The sequence below is a fragment of the Eschrichtius robustus genome, chromosome 3, assembly GCF_028021215.1.
Source record: "Eschrichtius robustus isolate mEscRob2 chromosome 3, mEscRob2.pri, whole genome shotgun sequence".
NCBI lineage: Eukaryota > Metazoa > Chordata > Mammalia > Artiodactyla > Eschrichtiidae > Eschrichtius > Eschrichtius robustus.
Window position 1 is genome coordinate 107,906,540 of NC_090826.1, and position 21,578 is coordinate 107,928,117.

General features: G+C 41.5%; 1 protein-coding gene across 1 annotated transcript; it reads right to left on the bottom strand.

Moving 5' to 3' along the window:
- Positions 1–309: 309 nt before the first annotated feature.
- On the bottom strand, positions 310–20,523 carry LIX1L (limb and CNS expressed 1 like). The gene is made up of 6 exons (XM_068540661.1): positions 20,122–20,523; positions 11,037–11,200; positions 8,401–8,541; positions 3,501–3,596; positions 3,111–3,188; positions 310–2,551 (listed from the first exon to the last, which is right to left on the bottom strand). Exons 1-6 carry the CDS (start codon positions 20,411–20,413, stop codon positions 2,309–2,311), a joined length of 1,014 nt encoding a protein of 337 aa, XP_068396762.1. The 5' UTR covers positions 20,414–20,523; the 3' UTR covers positions 310–2,308.
- Between the last annotated feature and the right edge of the window lie 1,055 nt (positions 20,524–21,578).

Sequence of the window (21,578 nt, forward strand, 5' to 3'; positions counted from 1 at the left end):
CCAATATGTGGAAATATAGATGTAAAAGCTCAAAACAGGTTGGGGTGGGAGGAATAGTTTTGAGCATTGTATGATAGTGGATGAGATTGCCAGTGGAATGGGTAGAGCTTCAGGAGAAAGGGCCAAGAACAAAATTCAGGCTCCTCAAATGTCTGGAGAAGCGGAGGCAGATGCCTTCCCCCAGCAGTACAACCTTATTTCTACCACCCAAAAAATACTAAGAAAAGTTCTTTTTTCATATAGATGTAAAAGAAAGGGTCATTTTAGAGCTCCTCTGATACGTAGGTCTCAAGAAAGAATCAATCTGGCTCACTAGACAAAAATCTATTTTTAATTGTATAAAATTATACATATAAAATACATAGAAAGTACTAAAAGGTAAGTAAAACTTTAACACCAACAGTGGACAGATCAGGGAACAATTTTTCTCAAGTTCTTTGGGATCTTACTCGTTGGTATTTGAGAAAAATAATCCAGGAGGTGCAAAGACAAGTTCTCCCCGTAACTCAACACCCCTTAACACTTCCCAGAGAAAAGAGCAAAGGAGAAATGAGGGTTTATGATATCCGGATTATAAATATCAATAAAAATTGAATAGACACACCTATTATTTAATGTAGGAGCCTCTGCTCCAACCCTACATGTGCTTCATGGAATACAGAGATGGAGCTTGGAGAATTCAAGGAAATCCCTTTCAAGCACTAACACAATTGTTGCTAGATTCCTTGCCTCTGATCCCATATGTACTGGTCACTAAGATGATTTCAAAAGCAAGAAAGCTGACTTTCATCTTTTCCCTATCTGATCCAAAAGAGCAAACTGTAGCCTGTTTCCTAACCCATTTCTAAAAGCAAAGTGTATAATTGTAAAATGGAAAGTGTAATTGCAGGAACATTAAATTTCCCAAACTCAGTTTAGGAAGTGCACTGAGCTATAATATAGTATAAAGGCGATTACAGAAACAAGGAGAAAATATATCTTAGAGAGATCTACAAAAAATTCTCCCAAAGGGAAATGCTTTAGCTGTACTCCAGATCATTTCTCTCCTATTTTACCCAGGAAAGAGGTGGGGGAAGAGAATAGTGTTAAAAACACAAGTAGCTGATCATTGATTCTCTTTCCCCTCCTGCAGTCTCTCATGGTTCCAATTAGGAAGTGCCATAATGCCAAAGTCTCATCTAATTTTTCTGATCAACTCATGCTCTAATAATGTGGAGGAAGAAGAAAGAAAAGAGGGAAAACAAATGTGAATCTAAGGTATATACATCTAAGGTCGTAAACAGCAGCCACTTCGTGGGAGTAGGAGGAACGTAGCCCTCACCAAATTGGACAGATAATGTTTCCAAAGAGCAAAACGATGGGAGGAGAAAAAGGAGGGAAATATGCTTTACCTTCTACCAATCTTTGCAGGCAGGAAGATCTATAGCCAGGGCTTAACTAAGCTAGGTGAGCAGGGGAGGAGGAGTACAAAAAGAATACTGAAAGGTAAGCAACTTCAACCCTGACCCCTTCAGTAGAGTAGAGTACATCTGGAAATCTGGACTACTGGTATGGTATGGTATGCATGCCCCAGAAGCAACATAGGTGATAAACCCCTACAGATTGTGTTTATACTCCCTCTCTTGTTTCTGGGCAGTTTCTCAGCAATGATTTTAAAAATAAGAAACCAGATCTCCACTTCCTTCCAAATAATAAAGTAAGGAAGCCCCAAAAATGAAGTACCATTTGGAGGCAGAGGAGGAGTCAGGTAGTGGTGTGGAGGGGGTGGTGTAGGTTAGGAAATATCTAGTTACTGGAGGAACAACTTGGTACCAAGTAGCCCCAGCTCAAGATAAACCAAAGCCGAAGTCTTCATTTTCATGTCCTGTTGGGTCCAAGAGAAAGCAGGAATGAGGGTGAGGGTGGGGCACACAGTCCTTATTCAAGCTCCCTGTTATTTTAAAAGAAGGAGACATGAACAATTAGTCAATCATTTTGTGCTATTGAAATGACTACCCAGAGTTACTGGAGTGTAAGAGCTAACAAAGCTCCAAAGACAGCCTGCTCTTCTTGTAAAGTGGTGTGGAGATGTTTTAAAAGCAACTACATCCAAAAACTACAAGTAAGAAAAGGGATCTCTCAGCAAATAGGAATCCAGGTGTAGAATTTATACATACATATATATATATATATATATATATATGTATGTATGTATATATTTGTATTTTAAAGTATAAAATTGAGAAAGTATGTACAGAAATCACACTAAGTCTTAGAAAGAACATATAAAAAACAGGCCTGGAGAGGATGGGAGTATGTGGGTAGATGCCTAGCAATTGGAAGAATGCATGTTGCCCAACTGCCCAGCAGCCAGCATGAGAATATCTTTCTTCTCCTTGTGGAAGCGCAGCTCCTTGCCTGCCAGCCGGGCTTCATCCAGCTCCCGCTCAGTAGAGGCCAGCTCTCTAGACAGCGCTCCCGGCACACTCTGCTCCCGGCTCACCCAGTCCAATGCCATTTGGTGGCGAATATCATCATCTAGGGCCCGGTGTGAATAATGAGCCAACACTTCCTGGAGGGGGAGAGGAATGTCAAAGTCACGGACAAAGTAAAGGTTCATACCACACTGACCCAACTGGGACTAGGAGCTCTCAGCCTTTGAGCCGTAACTGAAGTCAGCATTGGAATCCTTTGAGGAGATTCTTATGGGGAACTTCCTGGTGGGAGAAGCAAGGCAGGTAAAAGAATCACAGTTAAGATTTTAAAAGGAAAGATTATAGGAATGAAGCCTTTAAGTAAGGCTTTCAAGATTCACAACCCGGTAGGCTTGCTTATTCTAACACAACATCCACCTCCAAATAGTCCTTCTGGGACTTCCCTGGTGGCACAGTGGTTAAGACTGTATGCTCCCAATGCAGGGGGCCTGGGTTCGATCCCTGGTCAGGGAACTAGATCCCACGTGCATGCCGCAACTAAGAGTTCACATGCCACAACTAGGAGTTCACATGCCAAAACTAAGGAGCCCACGGACCGCAACTAAGACCCGGTGCAACCAAAATAAATAAATAAATAAATATTTTTAAAAAAAATAGTCCTTCTGCCAGACTCCCCTCACCCATAGGAACTCTTACCTGCCGAGAGCACTGTCTTTCTCTCATGGCCTTAAGGCTGCCATTCCAGTGCAGCAGTTGAAAAACTGTCATTAGCTCCTGGAGGAAGAAAATATGAAGTGCCAGGACAGTGGCATATATATTGGGGGGTTGCATCAGAATTAAATGGGGAAACTTTCACAAAATGTATTTGTGGCAGCATCTCTTATACCAACTCTGATACGTCCTTGGGGGAAGGAAGGTATTTATATTTTGAAAAATATCCTAATAACCTTTTCTGCCTTCCTTTCCAATTGAGTGTTAGTAAGAGGTGCGCACGCGTGCGCGCGCGCGCGCGTGTGTGTGCGTGTGTGTGTATACAGGCTGACCCATGTTATTAGAGCCAGGGAAGTAAGTGGAATAGTATAGTACCTGGAACTCCAACATTGACTTGCCCTTGTTGGATTCCAACATGAATCGGAAGGCACCAATCCCTGTATTTGGGTTGTCAGCTTCCTCCCTGTTGCCCTGGTAACAGAGGAAAGGAAAAGACAAATAGATTTTCAATCAGGATTATCACCTCAAGGAGCACTGTCCAAGAGAAATATAATGCAAGCCACATGTTTAATGTAGTTGCCACATTACAGTAAAAATAAACAATAAATATTAATTTTAATAGCATATTTTATTTAACCTAATATACTCAAAATATTATTTCAACTATAATCATTATAAAAATTATTAATGAAACATTCTTTTTCTTGTACTAAGTTTTCAAAATCTGGTGTCTCTTTCATCTTACAGCACATCTCAATTCATACTAGCCACATCTCAAATGCTCAATAGCTATATGTGGCTAGTGGCTATTCTGCTGGTCAGCACAGTCCTAGAGGCCTCCAAAGTCACCACACATTTTAACTTAGGTAACAGAGAAAAGTCAATCTGGTTTTCCCTATTTTACAAAAGGGGGAACACTGAAACATAGAGAAGAGTCCTGATTTAGCTAAAATAACAGAGTTCAGCATACAGGATTGGACTAGCCTAGAGGACAACTGACAAATGCATTTTAAAGGACAACAATAAAAGTCATAAGCATGGCAAATTCTGGGTAGCAGTTTGGCCTCCTGGACATTTGCTTCGTGTGTCTTCTACTGGCGACATGACCCTGCAGGGGTAGAACTAAGATACATTGTCCTACCTGCAAGCCTAGCGTGTACAAAAAAACAATACAGTATAGAAGTTAAGAGCATGGACTAGGGCTCCTACTAGTCTTGTGGCCTTGGTGAAGTGATTTAACCTCTCTGCTCCTCAGCTACCTTAACTGTAAAATGAGAACAATCATAGATCTACCTTATAGGATTGTTTTAAGAATTAAAGAGTTTTTGAATTTAAACTTAAAAAAAGATAAATGCAGTCTAACAATTCCAATCATATAATTTGGGTGCATTATTGTATTGGACCTGGTGTCCAGCTACAGAATCCAAATCCATTCAGGTACTGGCTCTGGATTGTGCTATTTGGTGGTGGTTTCATATTATTGGAGATAATTCCAGATCCTAGATCTTGCAGGGACTCCCAAAATAAGGGCATCTCCTGGTTTACTAGTGACCCTTTTGTCAACCTGATCTAGAAGAATAAGGCCAGGAGACTACTGGGAACACAGGGATCCAACTTTCTCCTCCTGCTTCCTGAGAGGTTTCCTGCTCTTTCTAGCCAGTTCCACACACACACTCCCCACCCACCTCCCAAGATAAGAACTTTATTCTGCTCTCTTTGAGCAAGGGGACTGGATAGGGGTCAGGAGCCAATCAAGTTATATCCAAATTCAGTTTATTGTGGGATGCTTTATCATGGGGTTTTACTGTATATGTATCACACCTAAAATAATGCCAGGCACTTAGTAAGTATACCATAAGTATAGTTTATTATTATTATTTGCTTTCACTGTGCTAGAATCAACAAGAGGTCAGAACTACTCAAAATCAACCCACTTTGTTTTGTGGCTCATGAGAAACAAACATGGCACATGTAGTTAATCTTTGTGGTGAAGCAAAGATCACAAAATGTGGATTTAGAAGTGAAAATCTAGAGGCAGGAAGGAAAAAGGTGGTAATTTTCACTATTAGGATTTAGGGCTCTAAAGCAAGCAATAGTTTTCATTTTTATCTATAATAGTTCAATGCGATACCTTATTCAGTACCTCCAAACTTTTCCATGATATGGCCCAAAGGAAATAATGACCCTATCTGTACAGCCAACTGGGATATACAAAGAAGGCTGCTGGCAGAGCAGCTGCCAGCAGAGGCTGCAGGGTAGAGGAGTCCATCTGTCCTAGGCCTTGTTCAATTCCCCTGAGAGTTGAGGAGATCAATATCATGGCACATCTGTAACCTATTTGGAGTACACGAGTGTGGAATGACCCACCATTGGCAAGTTCCACCACATATGACACTTCTACACCTAATAAGATGATAAATGAGCTCCATTTATTCAAGAAACATTTAATCACAGAACACTTGATTAGTGGTAGGAACATTAGAAAATAATTGGAAAGGAATTAGAGTTAATTTTAATTTAACCTACTTATTTTACAAGTGAGGAAACTCAGACCCACAGAGGCTAGGTGATTTGTCAAAAGACATAATATAGTGTCAGATTCAGGACTTTTGAAGGACAAAAGCTAAAAGCAAAGAATGTGGACATCACTCTTTGCCCATGGCTAAGACCAAATGAAAATTGTTATTCTGGAGTACGGGAATTCCATTGGGATATTAATGAGAAATCCATTAAATTCTCAATTTGGGGGGTTAATCAAAAAAGAATAGTGGCATGAGAAGAATAATAGTTTACATTTCTTAAACACTTTGTAGCAGACACTGCTGGTGACCTATCCAATATCTATTTCCTTCTTCCTTACTAAAGAACCTTAATCTTATTCTAGTGCCTATACATCTCCCAATTGCCTCAGAGAAGAGTGATTTTATCCTAACTCCAGTGGGTAAATCCTAATCCTTTTGCCTGTAACTGGTTTTAAGGTGGGAATTCTGGGCATTGGGTGGTAGACGGGAGTTCTGCTGGAGAGCTTCTGGGAAAATATTCCTTACTACTAAGGAGACACGAGAAAAGATGGTCTCTTTCTGTCTCTGAGTTTAGTTTTGTCTGTATTTAACAACTGGAACTCTGTAGCTGTCTTGCACCCTGAGGGGAGTCAGCCCAAGGGCAAAGCCAATATCTAGAGGATGGCTGAGTTGAGAGATGGAAAGAATTTGGGCCAGTAGATGATGACATTCTTTTTTTTTCCCCCAGGTTAAATGTCTGCTTTATTCAGATCCAGTGACCAGAGGCCCAGGCAGCCAATTTTGCAGGAGATTTTGCACCTGAGTGGCTCCCTGCCCGACCCTCCCAAGAATGTGCTCCTACAGATGGGACATCAGAACTCATCCTTTATGTCAAAATGGGACTGATCTTCAGGCTTGAAGTCCAGGTTGGGGCTGCCATCCTAGATGATGACATTCTTGATCCATCGAATTATCTAGCCCTGAAATCTGACCTACTTCTAGACTTCCTACCATGTTAGATAATACATTTCCTTCTTTTATTTATTAAGTCAACTTGAAGTGAGATTTTCTATTACTTGCATCCAAAGGCACCTAAACAGATAACATGTGCTAAGTGCTGGAACATATTCTCTTTTATCCAATAATCCTATGTGATAGGTATAATTGTTATCCTATTCTACAGATGAGGAAACCACGACAGATTAAATATCTTGTTCAAAGTCACATAACAAGTAGAACCATAATTTCAAAACGATGAATTCAGAGCCCATGCTCATAACCACTGCTTTCAATAATCCAATCTAATGTTTCATTTTATAATACACTAGGTGACTTAAGAGTGAAAAATGTGCTTTCTTAATTTTAACTGATTTGATTAATATAAAAATATTTTTATTCCCTGCAGATACTGCTGACTGGGGCAAAAAGTAATAGGAGAAAAACAGATGGGTCCTAGGTTACAGAGGGATTATGATTCAAAGTGTTCAATACTAATCTACAAAACAGATAACTGAAGCAGTTTAGTATATGTAATTACATCATAAATGCAAAGAAAACATAAACAGAAAATTGATCTGACTTTATCTCCCTATCAATGGTCTTGTGCAGAGGGAGGAAGAAGGCAATGCTAATTTCTAAGATGTACCTCTAAGCTAGAAAAGTCTGTAAGTTGACTTGGGCTCTAGTCTTGGCTCTACCATTTACAAGCTATATTACTTTAGGCAAAACTGCACTTCTGTGTTTTTAGTTTCCTCATCTGTAAAACAGGGGTAATAATAGTACTTATACCTCATAGGATTGTTGTGAAGATCAAATGAGATAAAATACATATAAATCCCCTAGAATAGTCCCTGGCACAAAATAAATACTCAATTAGGATTAGCTATGGTTATCATCATTATCATTATCATTTGAAAGAACAGATGTTCTTTTTAAAGGGAGTAAATAAATTACACTCCCCATTCTTAGAAATGTAAAAAGACAAGAAAATTGTATTATAAAGTGTTCTTCATTAATAAGATGAAGTAATGGAGGCAGGAAACAAGTGACAATAAAAACAGTCATGGGCTTCCCTGGTGGCGCAGTGGTTGAGAATCTGCCTGCCAATGCAGGGGACACGGGTTCGAGCCCTGGTCTGGGAAGATCCCACATGCCGCGGAGCAACTGGGCCCGTGAGCCACAGTTACTGAGCCTGCGCGTCTGGAGCCTGTGCTCCGCAACAAGAGAGGCCGCGATGGTGAGAGGCCCGCGCACCGCGATGAAGAGTGGTCCCCACTTGCCACAACTAGAGAAAGCCCTCGCACAGAAACGAAGACCCAACACAGTCATAAATAAATAAATAAATAAAAGACCGTGAATTTCAAAAAAAAAATTAAAAAAAAAAATCTTAAAAACAGTCATTAAAAAACAAGAACAGTGAAGGAAGAAGGGACTAAGGTCGTAAACCAAAATTGGGAAAAGTGAAATTCAAGCTCAATTTTTATTTTGTTATACCTCTAAACTTCCATAAATCTTGAAATAAAGGTTTCTAGATACCAAAGAGACATAATGAAAGAGACAAAATAACAAAAACAAAAACACACATAGAATTAGAGACTGAGACATGTGGAGCATATAGTACAAAAGACTGACAGAAAATAAACAGAAAGAACAGAAATGCAGACAGGAAAGAAAACCAAGAATTCATGCTCTGTTTCCCAGGAATATACAAGATTTCCCAATCAGCCAATTCTCCCGTCCCCCACTCTCCTCCCTTCCAACTCCAAGTAACTTACATTGAAAGATGCCAGGGCCTCAGAGACACTCTTCTCAATGAACTCATCAGTGATTCTTCGGGAAGGATGTTCATTAAACACAGAGTTCATCAGCGCAATCTTTGCAGCACTCCGCCGGGCTTCAGCTTTTGTGGGGCAAAACTAGGCAGGGAGACAGAGAAAATATGTGTGCATGTGTATCTGAGAGAGAGGAAGGGAAAATGGGAGGGAAACACTTGGGATAGAAGACACTTGGATACTCTTTGGTGAAATCAGTTTGTTCAACACACCCTCCAAAGTTTTTATTGTAAAATGGTTGGGGCATTTGGAAACATAAATTTGATTCAACATCCTGAAGTCATTAAGGAACTGGAGACAGCTGTAGCTCATACCAAATTGAATGCAGAATGAAGAAGACTGCTGAGCTCAGCATATAATCACTGGAAATGAAAAATACCCCTGTTTAAACTGTCAAGAGAATTAATTACTCAAAAGCCAGATTCTGGCCAGTCTGTTAGAAATCTGTATCTTGTTCTCTTATTCTCCAGACAGGCAAGAATTTTTTCATCCCTCTAGATAACCTAAGATTAGAACAAAGCTATGTCTAGGCTGCTTCTGCAGAGGAGCCCTCTAGTCTCTATCAGAAGCACCCATTTGGGATTCTTGGACTTTTCTTTTAGCTGTGTGCAGGCAGTTTCCCCAATAATGTAGTGAGCTACGGAGCTATCCCTGAATAGAGTCTAAGGTCTGAGGAAGGATTTTATAGTCTTCCCCCACCCCCTCCCAGTAGAAGCAAAGAGAAGAGAGGTGGCTAGGGAAAGGAAAGCTGATGCAAGGAAAACAAGAAAAAATTTTAAATTAATTCATGTTTTTACATTGTATCCAACATATGTAGTATCACAGAACAAGCCTGATTTTCAAAAGTCTTAAATCACTCAACTTCAGATCCCTAGCCACCATTATAATTCATCTTCACTGGCTGCCTCAAAGGCCTCTCTGCCCTCTGTCATTTATGATTAGGATGAGAGAAAAGGAAGAAAGTGATGTTATAGTTTTAAAAAGTAGACCAGGTTATGTTTGCTACTTAATCATCCTTAATACCAGTAATTCCCAGTTTCCTTTAGCTGACAGGTCTCTCTGAAACAACATATGGAGTTTGGTACATTAATCCTGTCTTCTTGCTTATTCAGTTTCTCTGTTTCCACTTCTCTCACTATTTATTAGCCTGCTGCTCTTTCTACTATACAGTGCTCTTTCTGAAAAGTCATCTATGAAGAAAACCACCAGGAGAAATTTCACCTGCCAAAGTGGATATAAAAGATATAAGCTAAAAGGGGCCAAGATAGATAATTCTACTCTTTCAGGAAATAACAGAAATCAAATTACTCTAATGGTCCAGTTTGGGGCATCCCCATAAAATTATTAAATCTTTAATCAACAGTATGATGAGGTGGGAAGAGGAAGGAAACGTCTTATTTTCTAGTAGCAAAAGATAAACATTAGTCATCTTGGGCATATGTTTATTTCTCTGAAATGGCTGGGGCTCTGAGAGAAAAATTTAGTCACCCGATTTGAAATGAAGCTTCCTTAGGACTGTTTCCGTTTGAGGCAGGAACTCAGCTACAATGGCACTCATTCATGCAACAGATTTATTAAGTGTCTATTCTCTGCTGGGCACTGAGTTTGATGGTAGAGATTTAAAACTGAACAAGAAAGAAGACAGACACTACCTCTGCCTCCGTGGAGCATAGTCCACTAGGAGAGAGAAACAGTCAATTACGATATGTTTTGATAAATGATATGACAGGGGAAGTCCAAGGCACTATGGAAGCACAGAGCAGAGGGTACAACTTTGTCTAAGGGTTATACAAACCATACAGAAAACAGAACAAAAGTGTCTAGTCTCTTCTCTAAATTCATACTCAGGCTCTACATTGACATTTCAGGAGGCTACCTTCCTATCTGCAATGTGAAAAATCCATCTTTGATGATAATATTCACACTAGTCAAATTTCTCGTTACCCTGTAATAGCATCAATGCTTTTCATCATCATATACTACAGGACTTTCATATAATTGTAGAATGCTCGTACCAGAAATACTGGTTAGAAATAATCTAATCTATCTCCTTCATATTATAGATGGGGAAACTGAGGTCCAGAGAAATTACTCGACTTGCCCTGTTAGCAGTCAGGGGAACAAGAATTTGGATCTCCTAACTCTTAGATGAGTACTATTTCCACCATACATAGTCCCTCCCCTTTGATCTCTTAGAGAACTCAAACATTGCTTTTCTTAGTGATAGCCTATGAAAAAGTACCGGGGGCAATGAGTATTATTCTATGTCCTCAAAAACAGATAGCAGGAAGTTGGAAAGCCAGATTAGAACGTGCGTTAGGTGCTAGTAGTCTGCTTTTCTTTCAGCCTTCAAAAACTCAAACCCACTTTGAATTTGAGCATGGTTAAAAGAAAAGCATGCTACCGAGGTTTTTTCTGCTCAAATGAGCCTCAGATGCTTATCAGAATGATTTGCCCAGAATTGGTCCAAGTCCTCAAATATGTGACTTTGGATAGAGATTTAATGGCCAAAGTGATAGAGAAAGACATTAGTAGCACCCAAGAGTTTATCTTTGCTACTGCTGCCTCAGAACTCTTACCTGGAAACTCCCAAAGCAACTTCCCCCAGGCAGGGTGACATAGCAGACATAGGGAGGACTGTTGGAGGGAACCATCTCATAAACCACTAGAGCCCCATTCTTCAAGTCAGCCCCACGGGACTGTTTCATCTGCCAGAATTCCTGAAGTGCCTCCACCACATTCACTACAAAAAGAGAAGTAGTTAAGTTCAGCAATAAGAACACTTCCAAGCAGTGTTCTGCTTCAATACAGTATCTGTAACCTGTACTTACATTAAGAATCTAGCCCCCTTAGCTCCCTAACGATTACCATTTAAAAGAATTTTAATTAATAAGCCTATGCTGTGATTAAGTCCATTTGCATAGGAAGACCAGAGTATGCCTGCCCTCCTCTGCCACCTCCCTAGTTCACATTTGATTAGTCCTAGACACCAAAGGAGAATAGCATAAATATTGGAGGCCAGAGTTTCCAAGGTCAGCATACCATTATCACTGACTGATGAAGTACAAGTAGATTATTCCACAATTGGTCAGCTGGCCTAGAAGAGTAATAACCGCCATGATCATAAGTGCTAACATTTACTGAACACTTATTGTATGTCACATTTTCTCCAAGTGCTTTACCTATTTAATCACAACAACCTTATGAGGCAGGTACTTTTATTTTCCCCATTTTACAGATGAGGGAAATGAGGCATAGGGAGGTTAAATAACTTGCCCAAGGATATAACAGCTAGAAAGCAGAAGAGCAAGAATTCAAACCCAGGCAGTCTTGGTTCCAGAGTCAATGTTCTTAACCATTATATAATACTGTCACTCAAGGAAATATGGCCCTATTAGCCATTTTCAAGGCTGTGCTTCTGGTGAGCAAACCCATGACTAGATTCCTTTTCCATCCTGGAATACTATGTGTATACTATATATATATGAGAGAGAGAGAGAGAGTGACAGAGAGACAGAGAGAGAAAGAGAGAGAAAGGGAGAGAAAGAAAGAAGGAAGGAAGGAAGGAAGGAAGGAAGGAAGGAAGGAAGGAAGGAAGGAAAGAAAGAAAGAAAGAGAAAGAAAGAAAGAAAGAAAGAAAGGAAGGAAGGAAGAAAGGAAGAAAGAAGGAAGGAAAGAAAGAGAGAGAGAGGGAGGGAGGGAGAGAGAGAAAGAAAGAAAGAAAGAAAGAAAGAAAGAGAAAGAAAGAAAGAAAGAAAGAACAAAAGAAGGAAAGAAAGAAAGACAGAGAGAGAGAAAGAAAGAAAGGAAGGAAGGAGGGAAGGGAGGAAATGAATGAATTCTGAGGCTTTCCCTAGGCATAAATGACCTTTGGAAGGACTGTATATTGGGAAACACTCCTCCACAGGTCTCTTGCACTACTTTCCATCTTGCTAGGTATGCCAAGATTTCAAGGCCCTGACTGCTCTTTACTTGGGCCCTTTCTCAGGATTGAATTTGCAGCAAGAAACCTTGAGGGATGAAGTAATGTCTCCCTCTGGGACAAAGAACAAGCTTGCTTACTGTTTGCTATAAAATGGCAGGTTCAAAAAGGTCGTGAAGAACCTAGTGGCAAGACGGGAATAAAGACACAGACCTACTAGAGAATGGACTTGAGGATATGGGGAGGGGGAAGGGTAAGATGTGACAAAGTAAGAGAGTGGCATGGACATACATACACTACCAAACATAAAATAGATAGCTAGTGGGAAGCAACCGCATAGCACAGGGAGATCAGCTCTGTGCTTTGTGACCACCTAGAGGGGTGGGATAGGGAGGGTGGGAGGGAGGGAGATGCAATAGGGAAGAGATATGGGAACATATGTATATGTATAACTAATTCACTTTGTTATAAAGCGGAAACTAACACACCACTGTAAAGCAATTATACTCCAATAAAGATGTTAAAAAAAAAAAAAAATGGCAGGTTCCCCAAGCTCGGTGCTCCTCTCCTGTAATGCAACCCATGGCCTGTAAGCATCCACCTGAGCCCTCCACATCAGACTTGGGAGACAAGGGAAACCAATGCAAGCAAACAGGATGCTCATGCTACTTGCTGTTCTATGAGTAATAAAGTCCTTTGTCTCTGACCCAGAAGTCTCTTGACTTCTGCCAGCATCCATGAAACAGTAACCGGCTATGTTATTAGTTGTATATAGGGTAAAATCAAACTCCAGACTTGACACTGTATTCTAGAAATTCCAGAACAGTTCCCTTCATCCTCCAATACTTGGATTCAATTATTCCACAAATATGTATTGAGTACCTACTCTGTGCTAGACTGTGTGCTGGGTGCTAGGCTACAGTAGTGAGCAAAACCATACACTGTTCCTTTTCCTATGCAACTTACAGTCTAAAGAGGGAGAGAGAGATTAACCAAATATATAATCTCATACAAATGAAAAATTGCAACAGTGATAAGTGCTATAAAGGAGTGGTAAATGGTGGTAAATGTAGGAGCATCTGACTAATTAAGAAGGTCAAAGAAAGCTACCCTGACAAGGTAATATTTAAGGTCAGATATAAGTATGAATTCCCTAGGCAAAAAGGTGAGAGAATAGCGCTCTGAGCAGAAGGAATAGCATGTATGATGGCTCTGCAGCAGCAGGAAATATGGTGAAAAAAGGGACTAGCGTGGCCAGAAAAGAGAGAGTGAGGGGTAGTACAAATGCAAGGTGAGGCTGCAAAAAAAAAAAAAAAGAAAAGAAAGCAGGGACCAGATCAGGTCAGACCTGGTGGGTCATGTTAGAATATTAGCTTTATCCTAGGAGCAATGGAAATCTATTGAAGGGTTTTAAATGGAAGGAGGGATAAAATCAGTTTGTTTTTGGAAAGGATCTCTTTGACTCTAAGGTTCCAAACATTTCAAATGGCTTTAACTAAAGCCTCGTAATAAAAAATCATCACACACGTTCTCCAATATCTTCCAACATGACCACTCTCTACTCTTAGTTACAACAAGGACTCGTTAATTCTATTATACTACATTAGTTAAGATCTGACAAGGAGAAGACACCGAGATGGGACAGACATGCAAGAGATTTACTGGGGAGGAAGTAGGAGAAGGGAGAGCCTTCAGACCATGTTCTAGGTCTGACACCTGTGGAAGGAGAAAGGGAAGGCAGGAAGTTTGGATATGTGAGTCTCAGACTGCAGCACCGTTCCAAGAAAGGTTTGGCCAGGCCAGTAGGAAGTCCTCAAGCCAAAGGAATCCCACATCTCACTAGGATGTGCCTGAGTTAGTACCCCTGCGGTGCTCAGTCATTGACTGGGAGCAGCCTGCAGGATGTGTGGCCTCAGTGCAAATGTGGTGATGAACTCAGAGGGGACAGCAGTTTAAAGCTGTCAGTCAATTATGCTCCCTGCAGCAGGAGATATTAAACACGTTTTCATGGCTGCCACACACACATCAAACAAAAATTTGAGCACTTAATAGGTGCATAGCTCTATTCTAGGCATTAGAGATGCAAAGATGAATAACATACATTCCCTGCCAGGAAGGTGTTCAAAAGCTAGTGGCCAATAATAAATTATCTTACCTGCTCTGCAACTGAAGCAAGCACTCCATGTACCAGCCAGGGTTTGAAAAGCAGCATAAGCTCTTTACTAATACTCTACATTTAACTGACTTTTTGAAATGTTCATTCTTCCATTAAAAGACAGCATGAAAAGAAAACTCTCTTTTTCCCACCCTTGGTTTTAGCAGAGGCTCTTCAGAGGTCACTGCTGCCCAGAAAGCTTAGCCACCCTTGTTCTTTTCATTGAGATCTTTTCAGGCCCAGTTCCCTCTTTGAGACAATTTAGTACAATGTGCTGGGTGACAGCTCTCCTGACGTGCAAACAACAGGGAGAATATTGAAATAAAGAGGAAGGGGAGGAGACTGCTATAATGGGGAAGGTCCTATTAAAAAGCATATGTCCAGTCCATATCCAGTTAAATCCCTTTTGACACAGAGTACAGGACGATTTTTTAATGATTACTCAAAGCCAAAAGAAACAGGGAGTCTTATTTCAGAAATGTGAGTATGAAATGAGGAACTAGGCAAAGTGATCAGGAAAAAAGCAATGAATTGTGATCTGCATTTGAAAATGCTCATAAGACTCATTCATTTCTAGAGCTGAAAGGGACTTTAGAGATTATCTAGTCCAACTCAGGCTAAGAAATGACTTGGTTGAGGTCACATAGCTGTGGCAAAATTGGGGCATGAATGTAGAAGTTCTGATGCCAATGTTTTTTCCAATTTGGGAATCTTAACCCAGGGTCCAAGGTCCAGTCCATGGCTGAGCTTCGTGGGGGTTCACAAGTCCCCTAAAACTCTAAAATTAAAATTAAAAAAATTAAAATTAAGCATGTGTGTGTGTCTGTGTGTGTGTGTGGTGTGCATATGAGTATTTGTGTGTGTGTGTGGGTGTAGGGAGGATGTTCATAGTTTTAATCAGATTTTCAGTGAGGAATCATGGATATAATGGTTTACATAAGGATGGTTAAAGGGACAGTGAGGTAGGAGGGTAGCAATTACTGAGACATACCTATCTGACAGCTACAATTAATTTTTGGAAGTCACTGATGGATGCTGGGCTGAAAGGGACACGAAAGACCAAGATAGTGAGGAATATTTAATTGCTTGTACCATAATGTTGAACAACAACAAGAAATATAATACTTTTGGTTTTTTCTTAGGAGATAAAATATTAGATGAATGTCTAAGAGGTAAGACAGACAGATTGTATATCCACCAGAGTAAATACATTAAAACAACACATGGGGACTTCCCTCGTGGTCCAGTGGTTAAGACTCCGTGCTCCCAATGCAGGGGGCCTGGGTTTGATCCCTGGTCAGGGAACTAGATCCTGCATGCTGCAACTAAAAGCCTGCATGCTGCAATGAAGATCCTGCTTGCTGCAACTAAGACCCAGCACAGCTAAATAAATAAATATTTTTTAAAATATAAAATAAAACAACACATGAAACTATAATAAAAATTTTATAAAAATAAATACAATCTTTTAGTGGGGCAGCATGGATAAATAGATAATAAACAGATAATGAAATTGAGAGGTGAGTGAGAAGGTTCTCTCTGATCATACAGGATGGTGAGAATAGCCTGGCCTGGCTTAATTCACATTATTATGAAGATAGGGAAGCTGGTTAACAATACTTCATCTGACATTTCCTATTTCCATTTGTAGAAGGTATCCCTGAATAGCCCACAGTGCATAGTCTCTGGAAGGGATGGAAGGGAAGGATTGAAAAGTGATGTGACTTTGGGAGAGGACTATGGTAAGCTGAATAATGCCCCCTGCCAAGATGTCCATGTCCTAATCCTTGGAACCTGTAAATGTTACCTTACGTGGCAACGATTTTGCAGACGTGATTAAGTTAGGGATCTGAGATGGGGAAATTACCGTGGATTTTCGGTGGGCCCTAAATGTAATCACAGGTGTCCTTAGGGAAGGAGACTTGATGAAACACAGAAGAGGAGAAGGCAGCATGAACATGGAGGCAGAAACTGGAATGATGCAGTCACAAGCCAGGGAATGCTGGCAGCCCCCAGAAGCCAGAAGAGGCAAGGAAGCAGATTCTCCCCTAGAGCCCCTGGAGGGAGCACAGACCTGCTGTGACACCTTGACTTTGGCCCAGTGATACTGATTTTGAACTGCTGGACTCCAGAACTGTGAGAGAATAAATTTCTGTTGTTTTAAGCCAACTTCGTGATAATTTGTTACAGCAGCCACAGGAAACTAATACAGGGTCTAATCCAACATTCCAAAAATTAGAAACATTCAGATCAATCATTTTAACTACATAGTCACTTACAACAAAGAAGCTGTCTGTGATTCTGAGGGAAAGGAAAAACTGAACAGAAAATACCACACAAGATTCATTTGTTCAGCCTAGTGGAGTAGCTGGGCAGAATTTCCAATCATGTAACCATATTGTGATATAAAGGGACAGCAATAATTTTAAAATAGATAGGTTTGAAGAGGGCAACACAGAAGTTACAGAGCAAGGAAAGTGACTTGGTCATTCAGGCAATCGTGCCAGCTTAGAGACTACCAGCTGTCAGCCATTAGAAGAAGGGGTCTATATGCCATGCGGAAAACGGGACAAAGGAAACGGTAATGCTAACAATACCTATCAAATGCACAGTTATCAAAGCATATCCACATGCATAATAATAGCAGCCACTCATTGAGTACTAACTATGTACTGCGTGCTTTACATTCATTATCTCATTTAATCCATGCAGAACTATTAAGATAGGTATTATAATACCTATTGCACAAATGGTGAACAAGCTAAGGAACAGGCCACAGTGGCAGAACCAGGATTTAGAACCAAGGTTTGTTTGCCTCCAAAACCAACCTTCTTTCTGTTGTACTATCCTGTTTTATTGCACCATTAATCCTCACAGAGGCTCTATAAAGTGCACTGTGAGCTCCATGAAGATAGGGACTGAGTGCCTGTCTTGTTCACCACTGGTGATCAATAAATATTCGTTAAATGAATGAATGGAACAGATGAGGCCTAGAGAGATAAAGTAACTTATCCAAGATCACACAGCCATTATTTGACAGGGCCAGGTTCTCTGATTCCAAATCCTATGCACTATAGACTGATTAAGATCCTGTAGCATACTGAGCTAGGTGTGTATCTTGGGCAGGGACTGCGGGGAGAGATATAGGACAAACAAGTGAAATAACAGAAGAATTTTAAAAAATAAATGCTGAGATCCTACATGAGTCAGGTAAATCTAAAGACCATGCCTGGAAAAGGTGAATTTAGAGCAGTCAGGAAGAAGATGATGAAAGATCTGAATTGAAGATGATGCAGTAAAGCATTGCTGGATTGAGGACTGGTCTGGGCAAAGACTAAAGTAAATTATATTCAGGGGAATAGAGCCAGCCCCCAAATACCATGCCATCAGTCACAAAGGTATGTGGACATATGCCAATGGCAGCTTTACCTATTAACTGAAGCAGAATAAGTGATTCCATGTGGTGAAGGACTTCTGAGCCAAATCAGCAGAGATTCCGTTTGCCTGAAGCTAAACTATCTGCCAAACTTTCCCAAAGTACTGGCTGGACACCCAGACTGGAAATGAGAAACTCAAGAATAATGAGAAGGACTGTGATGGGAGGTAGGGAGGTTGGAGGGGAGAATTGCTGGAGAGTCTGAATCCTGACTGATTGCTCTTGGTCAGTACAATCCCCTTGTTCCCTCATCCTTTCTAAGGAAATGAAAAAGGTTTTACAGGATGCTCAGTTTAGACAAGAGCCTCTCCAGGTAACCCAGACAAGAAAACTGTCACTCCTCTACAATTTTAATAAACACCTATAAGTTTCTAAGAAGAAGTCTTCAGATTTAGGGCGCCCACTCCTGGCTACTCCTATGCCCAGAGGCAAAGACCTTCCCTTGGTCTCGACTTAAAAGAGACCTGAAGCAACACGACAATAGCTAATGGCAATTCCATTACATTGCTCTGTTAAGTCTAGGAATTAAACTAGAAAAACAATTATATTCCCTCATGATGAATTTCAGGATCATGTGCATTTGCATTCCCAGCACCTAGCAGAGTGACTGCCCCGTGGTAGGAGTTCAGAATGCTGAAGAACAAAGGGAAACTGATGGGAAATGTATCATTGCGCATATAAAGCAAAATGGATCTAAAAATCTGTTTTCATAGGCATCATTGGTTTTACACTGTTAGGATTGAACAATGAGAGAAAATGATGTGTTCTTCCCAAAGAAATATGAACCAATAAATTTGAGAGAATACTTAACATTTTTTAAAGTACCCATTAAGTGTCAGGTGCAATATCTCATTTAGTCCACATCATAATTCTTGAGGAAACTGAAGCTCAGTGAGGTTAAGTCGCTTCCACAGAGACACAGCTGGCAAGTGACAGAGATTTAATCTGGGATTTAATCCAGACTAGTCTGACTCCAAAGCCTGTGTGTGTGCTCTTTTCACTGCACTTTCTCAGGGAGAAAAAAAAAAAAAAAAGTCATTACTATCTATAGAGAAAGCCCCACAACCTTTCTCTGTATTAATGTTAAACTAGAAAATTAAAGATACAGTCACTTCCAGGTCAGGCTGGACCCAGCCAAGCAGAGAGAAGTGATGTCTCAGAAATTCCAGACCTGAATTCTGTATCCCACACTGCTCACTATATATTTCTTGTTACACTATAAATCTGGAACTCAAACTCAGGAAATTCTGCATTGGTTAAACAAAAACAACAAAGAAAATTCTCACATCCCCCTTTTTAGAAACCCTGGAAATTAGACATCTTTAAGATGAAGATTTCTAATGGAAATAGGGTTTCTGCCGGGCTCATTTCCACTGAATTTAACATTGAGAGAGCCAAGGCCTGGGATTTATCCTCAGTTCCTGGGCAAGGGCCAGGAAAACAGAGCCAGCCAGACAGAGAGGCTGGAGTTGTGAGGCTCCATACTTAAAAAGACACCAAAGAGGTATTAAGTCACAGGAAGCTGGTGTGGGCTCAATGGTATGGGTCCAGATTTAAAGGCACAATTATAGCGAACTTGTGAAAGCACTGCCTAATTCCCCAGCAAATCTGAAGTTGCATTGGAAATCTCAGAGTGACATAAGTAAGAAAAGAATTTAAAAGTCAAGGTTAAGGAGATGGAGTAAATTATCAGGGAGCCCAGGAATTGCTGAGATCACAGAAGAAAGATTGAGAGGATATGGATGAGAAATGTCTTGGATCTGAGATAAAGGATAGGATCCCACACAACGGGGACTAAAGGCAGAGAGATGTTAAGGCATTAAGCTACAGGAGGAATTCCATTTCTAAAGGAGAAAAGGTTGGATAGAAAAGAGGGTTATATCTGTAAAAAGGGATCCCTGGAGAACATAGTAGTAAGTCAATAAAGGGGAGGGGTGGGAGGCTTAAACGTGTGTATGAATGTGTGCGTCTGTGCGTGTGCGAGTCTGTGTGTGTGTGTGTGTGTGTGTGTGTGTGTAGCCCAGAAGGAAACTCCCCAAAAGGAAATGCATGTGAAGGCTCTGCGCCAGGAAAAGCGATCCAAAGGACTGTGGGAGCAAAGCTCCCTTACAGAGAGGGTGTCCCGCAGGAGGCCAGACCCCGCAGACTCACCTCGGCCATAGCCCTGCGTGTGTTTGGCGAAGCTCCTCACCACGGCCTCCACGGCCTCCCGCAGCACTGCGGGGCTGCCGGCGGCGCCGGGGGGCAGCGGCAGCCCGGCGGCCCCGGACAGGAGCAGAGGCGGCGGGGGCGGTGCGGGGGGCGGCGGGGCCGGCGGGGGGCCCGCCTGGGGTGTGGCGGGGGCGGCAGCGGCCCCAGTCACTCCGGGTCGAAGCGCTCGCAGAGTGCCCCTCCCGCTGGTGCCCACTCCAGGCTGCAGCCGCTGCGCTCGCAAGGTCTCCATCCCGACCGCCAGTGGAGTAGCGGCCCAGAGCCTGCCAGCCTGGCGAGCTAACGGTCCCAGCCTCCCCCGCCAGCGAGCACCCAGGGACTGAAGAAGGTGCCGGAGCCCAGCCGTCAGTCAAGCGGGGGCGGGGGTAAGCCAGGTCTTATGCCAATCACCAGAGAGGGGGCGGGAGCTGGCTCCCATAGGCAAATTACTGAGGAGGGCGGAGGTTCTGAGCAACCAATTACAAAGAGAAAAAGCGATATCCTCTATACGGGAGAAGCTTAGCTTGGGCGCGTCTTTGGGAGTCCTGTGGGGAGTACTAGAAAGCGGGCCAGACCCCAGGGCCGAGGCTAGAGGCAAAAAAAAAAAAAAAAAAAAAAAAAAGGCCTGGATGCATGGCTGGGGAGAACTGTAGACAGAGTGGGAGGATTCTTAGAGAGCCTTTGTCCGACCACTTCATTTTACAGATGTAAATGAGGAAACTGGCTCAGAGAAGTGACGTGACTTGTCCAAGATCACATGCAATTGGTGGTGGAGCTAAAGCAAGGAAAGATACTGGCATTTAATGAGCATATATTTACTGTTTGTCAGACACTATACAATGTACTTTAGTGCACTGTCTTATATAATAGTCACAATCACTAACTAGACTTTATTATTTTACGGATAAGGAAATTGACAGAGAGGCTAGATAAATTGTCCAAAATTAAATAGCCAGGAGATGGCAAAGGAGGGTTCAGACATAGATCTTCTGATCCCCAATATTTTAACCTTTTCGTTATACCACATCGTTGGGTCATTTTCTGATTTCACCTATTCTAAGTTGAGGGAGGGAGTAAGAAAGAGTAGAATGGGTTGCTCCCATACCTCTCATTAGAGCAAGGAAGAGTTAGATTATAGGAAGAAAACCAGCAAGCTGAAAGGTCCAGGGGGACAGATTAAGACAGGTACCTTCGTTCACAGGTACCTGTCAGGCTGGGTTCCTCCAATTACTCTTACACGCACGCGCGCGCACGCACGCACACACACACACACACACACACACACACCCTCTTTGTCCGTTGACTATCATACCATTTTTACCTAGGCGAGATTATACGATTCCTCTCTCTCTCTCTCTCTCCACCCTACAGTGGCTCAGAACTCAAGGATGGGGAAACAGAAGCAAGAAGTAGAAGAA

Excerpts from the sequence above, each read along its gene's own strand:
- LIX1L (XM_068540661.1), bottom strand. The coding sequence starts at position 20,413 with ATGGAGACCTTGCGAGCGCAGCGGCTGCAGCCTGGAGTGGGCACCAGC. Across the intron at positions 11,201-20,121 it reads CACGCAGGGCTATGGCCGAG|TGAATGTGGTGGAGGCACTT; the intron begins GTGAGTCTGCGG and ends CTCTTTTTGTAG. Across the intron at positions 3,189-3,500 it reads AGTCAATGTTGGAGTTCCAG|GAGCTAATGACAGTTTTTCA; the intron begins GTACTATACTAT and ends TTCTTCCTCCAG.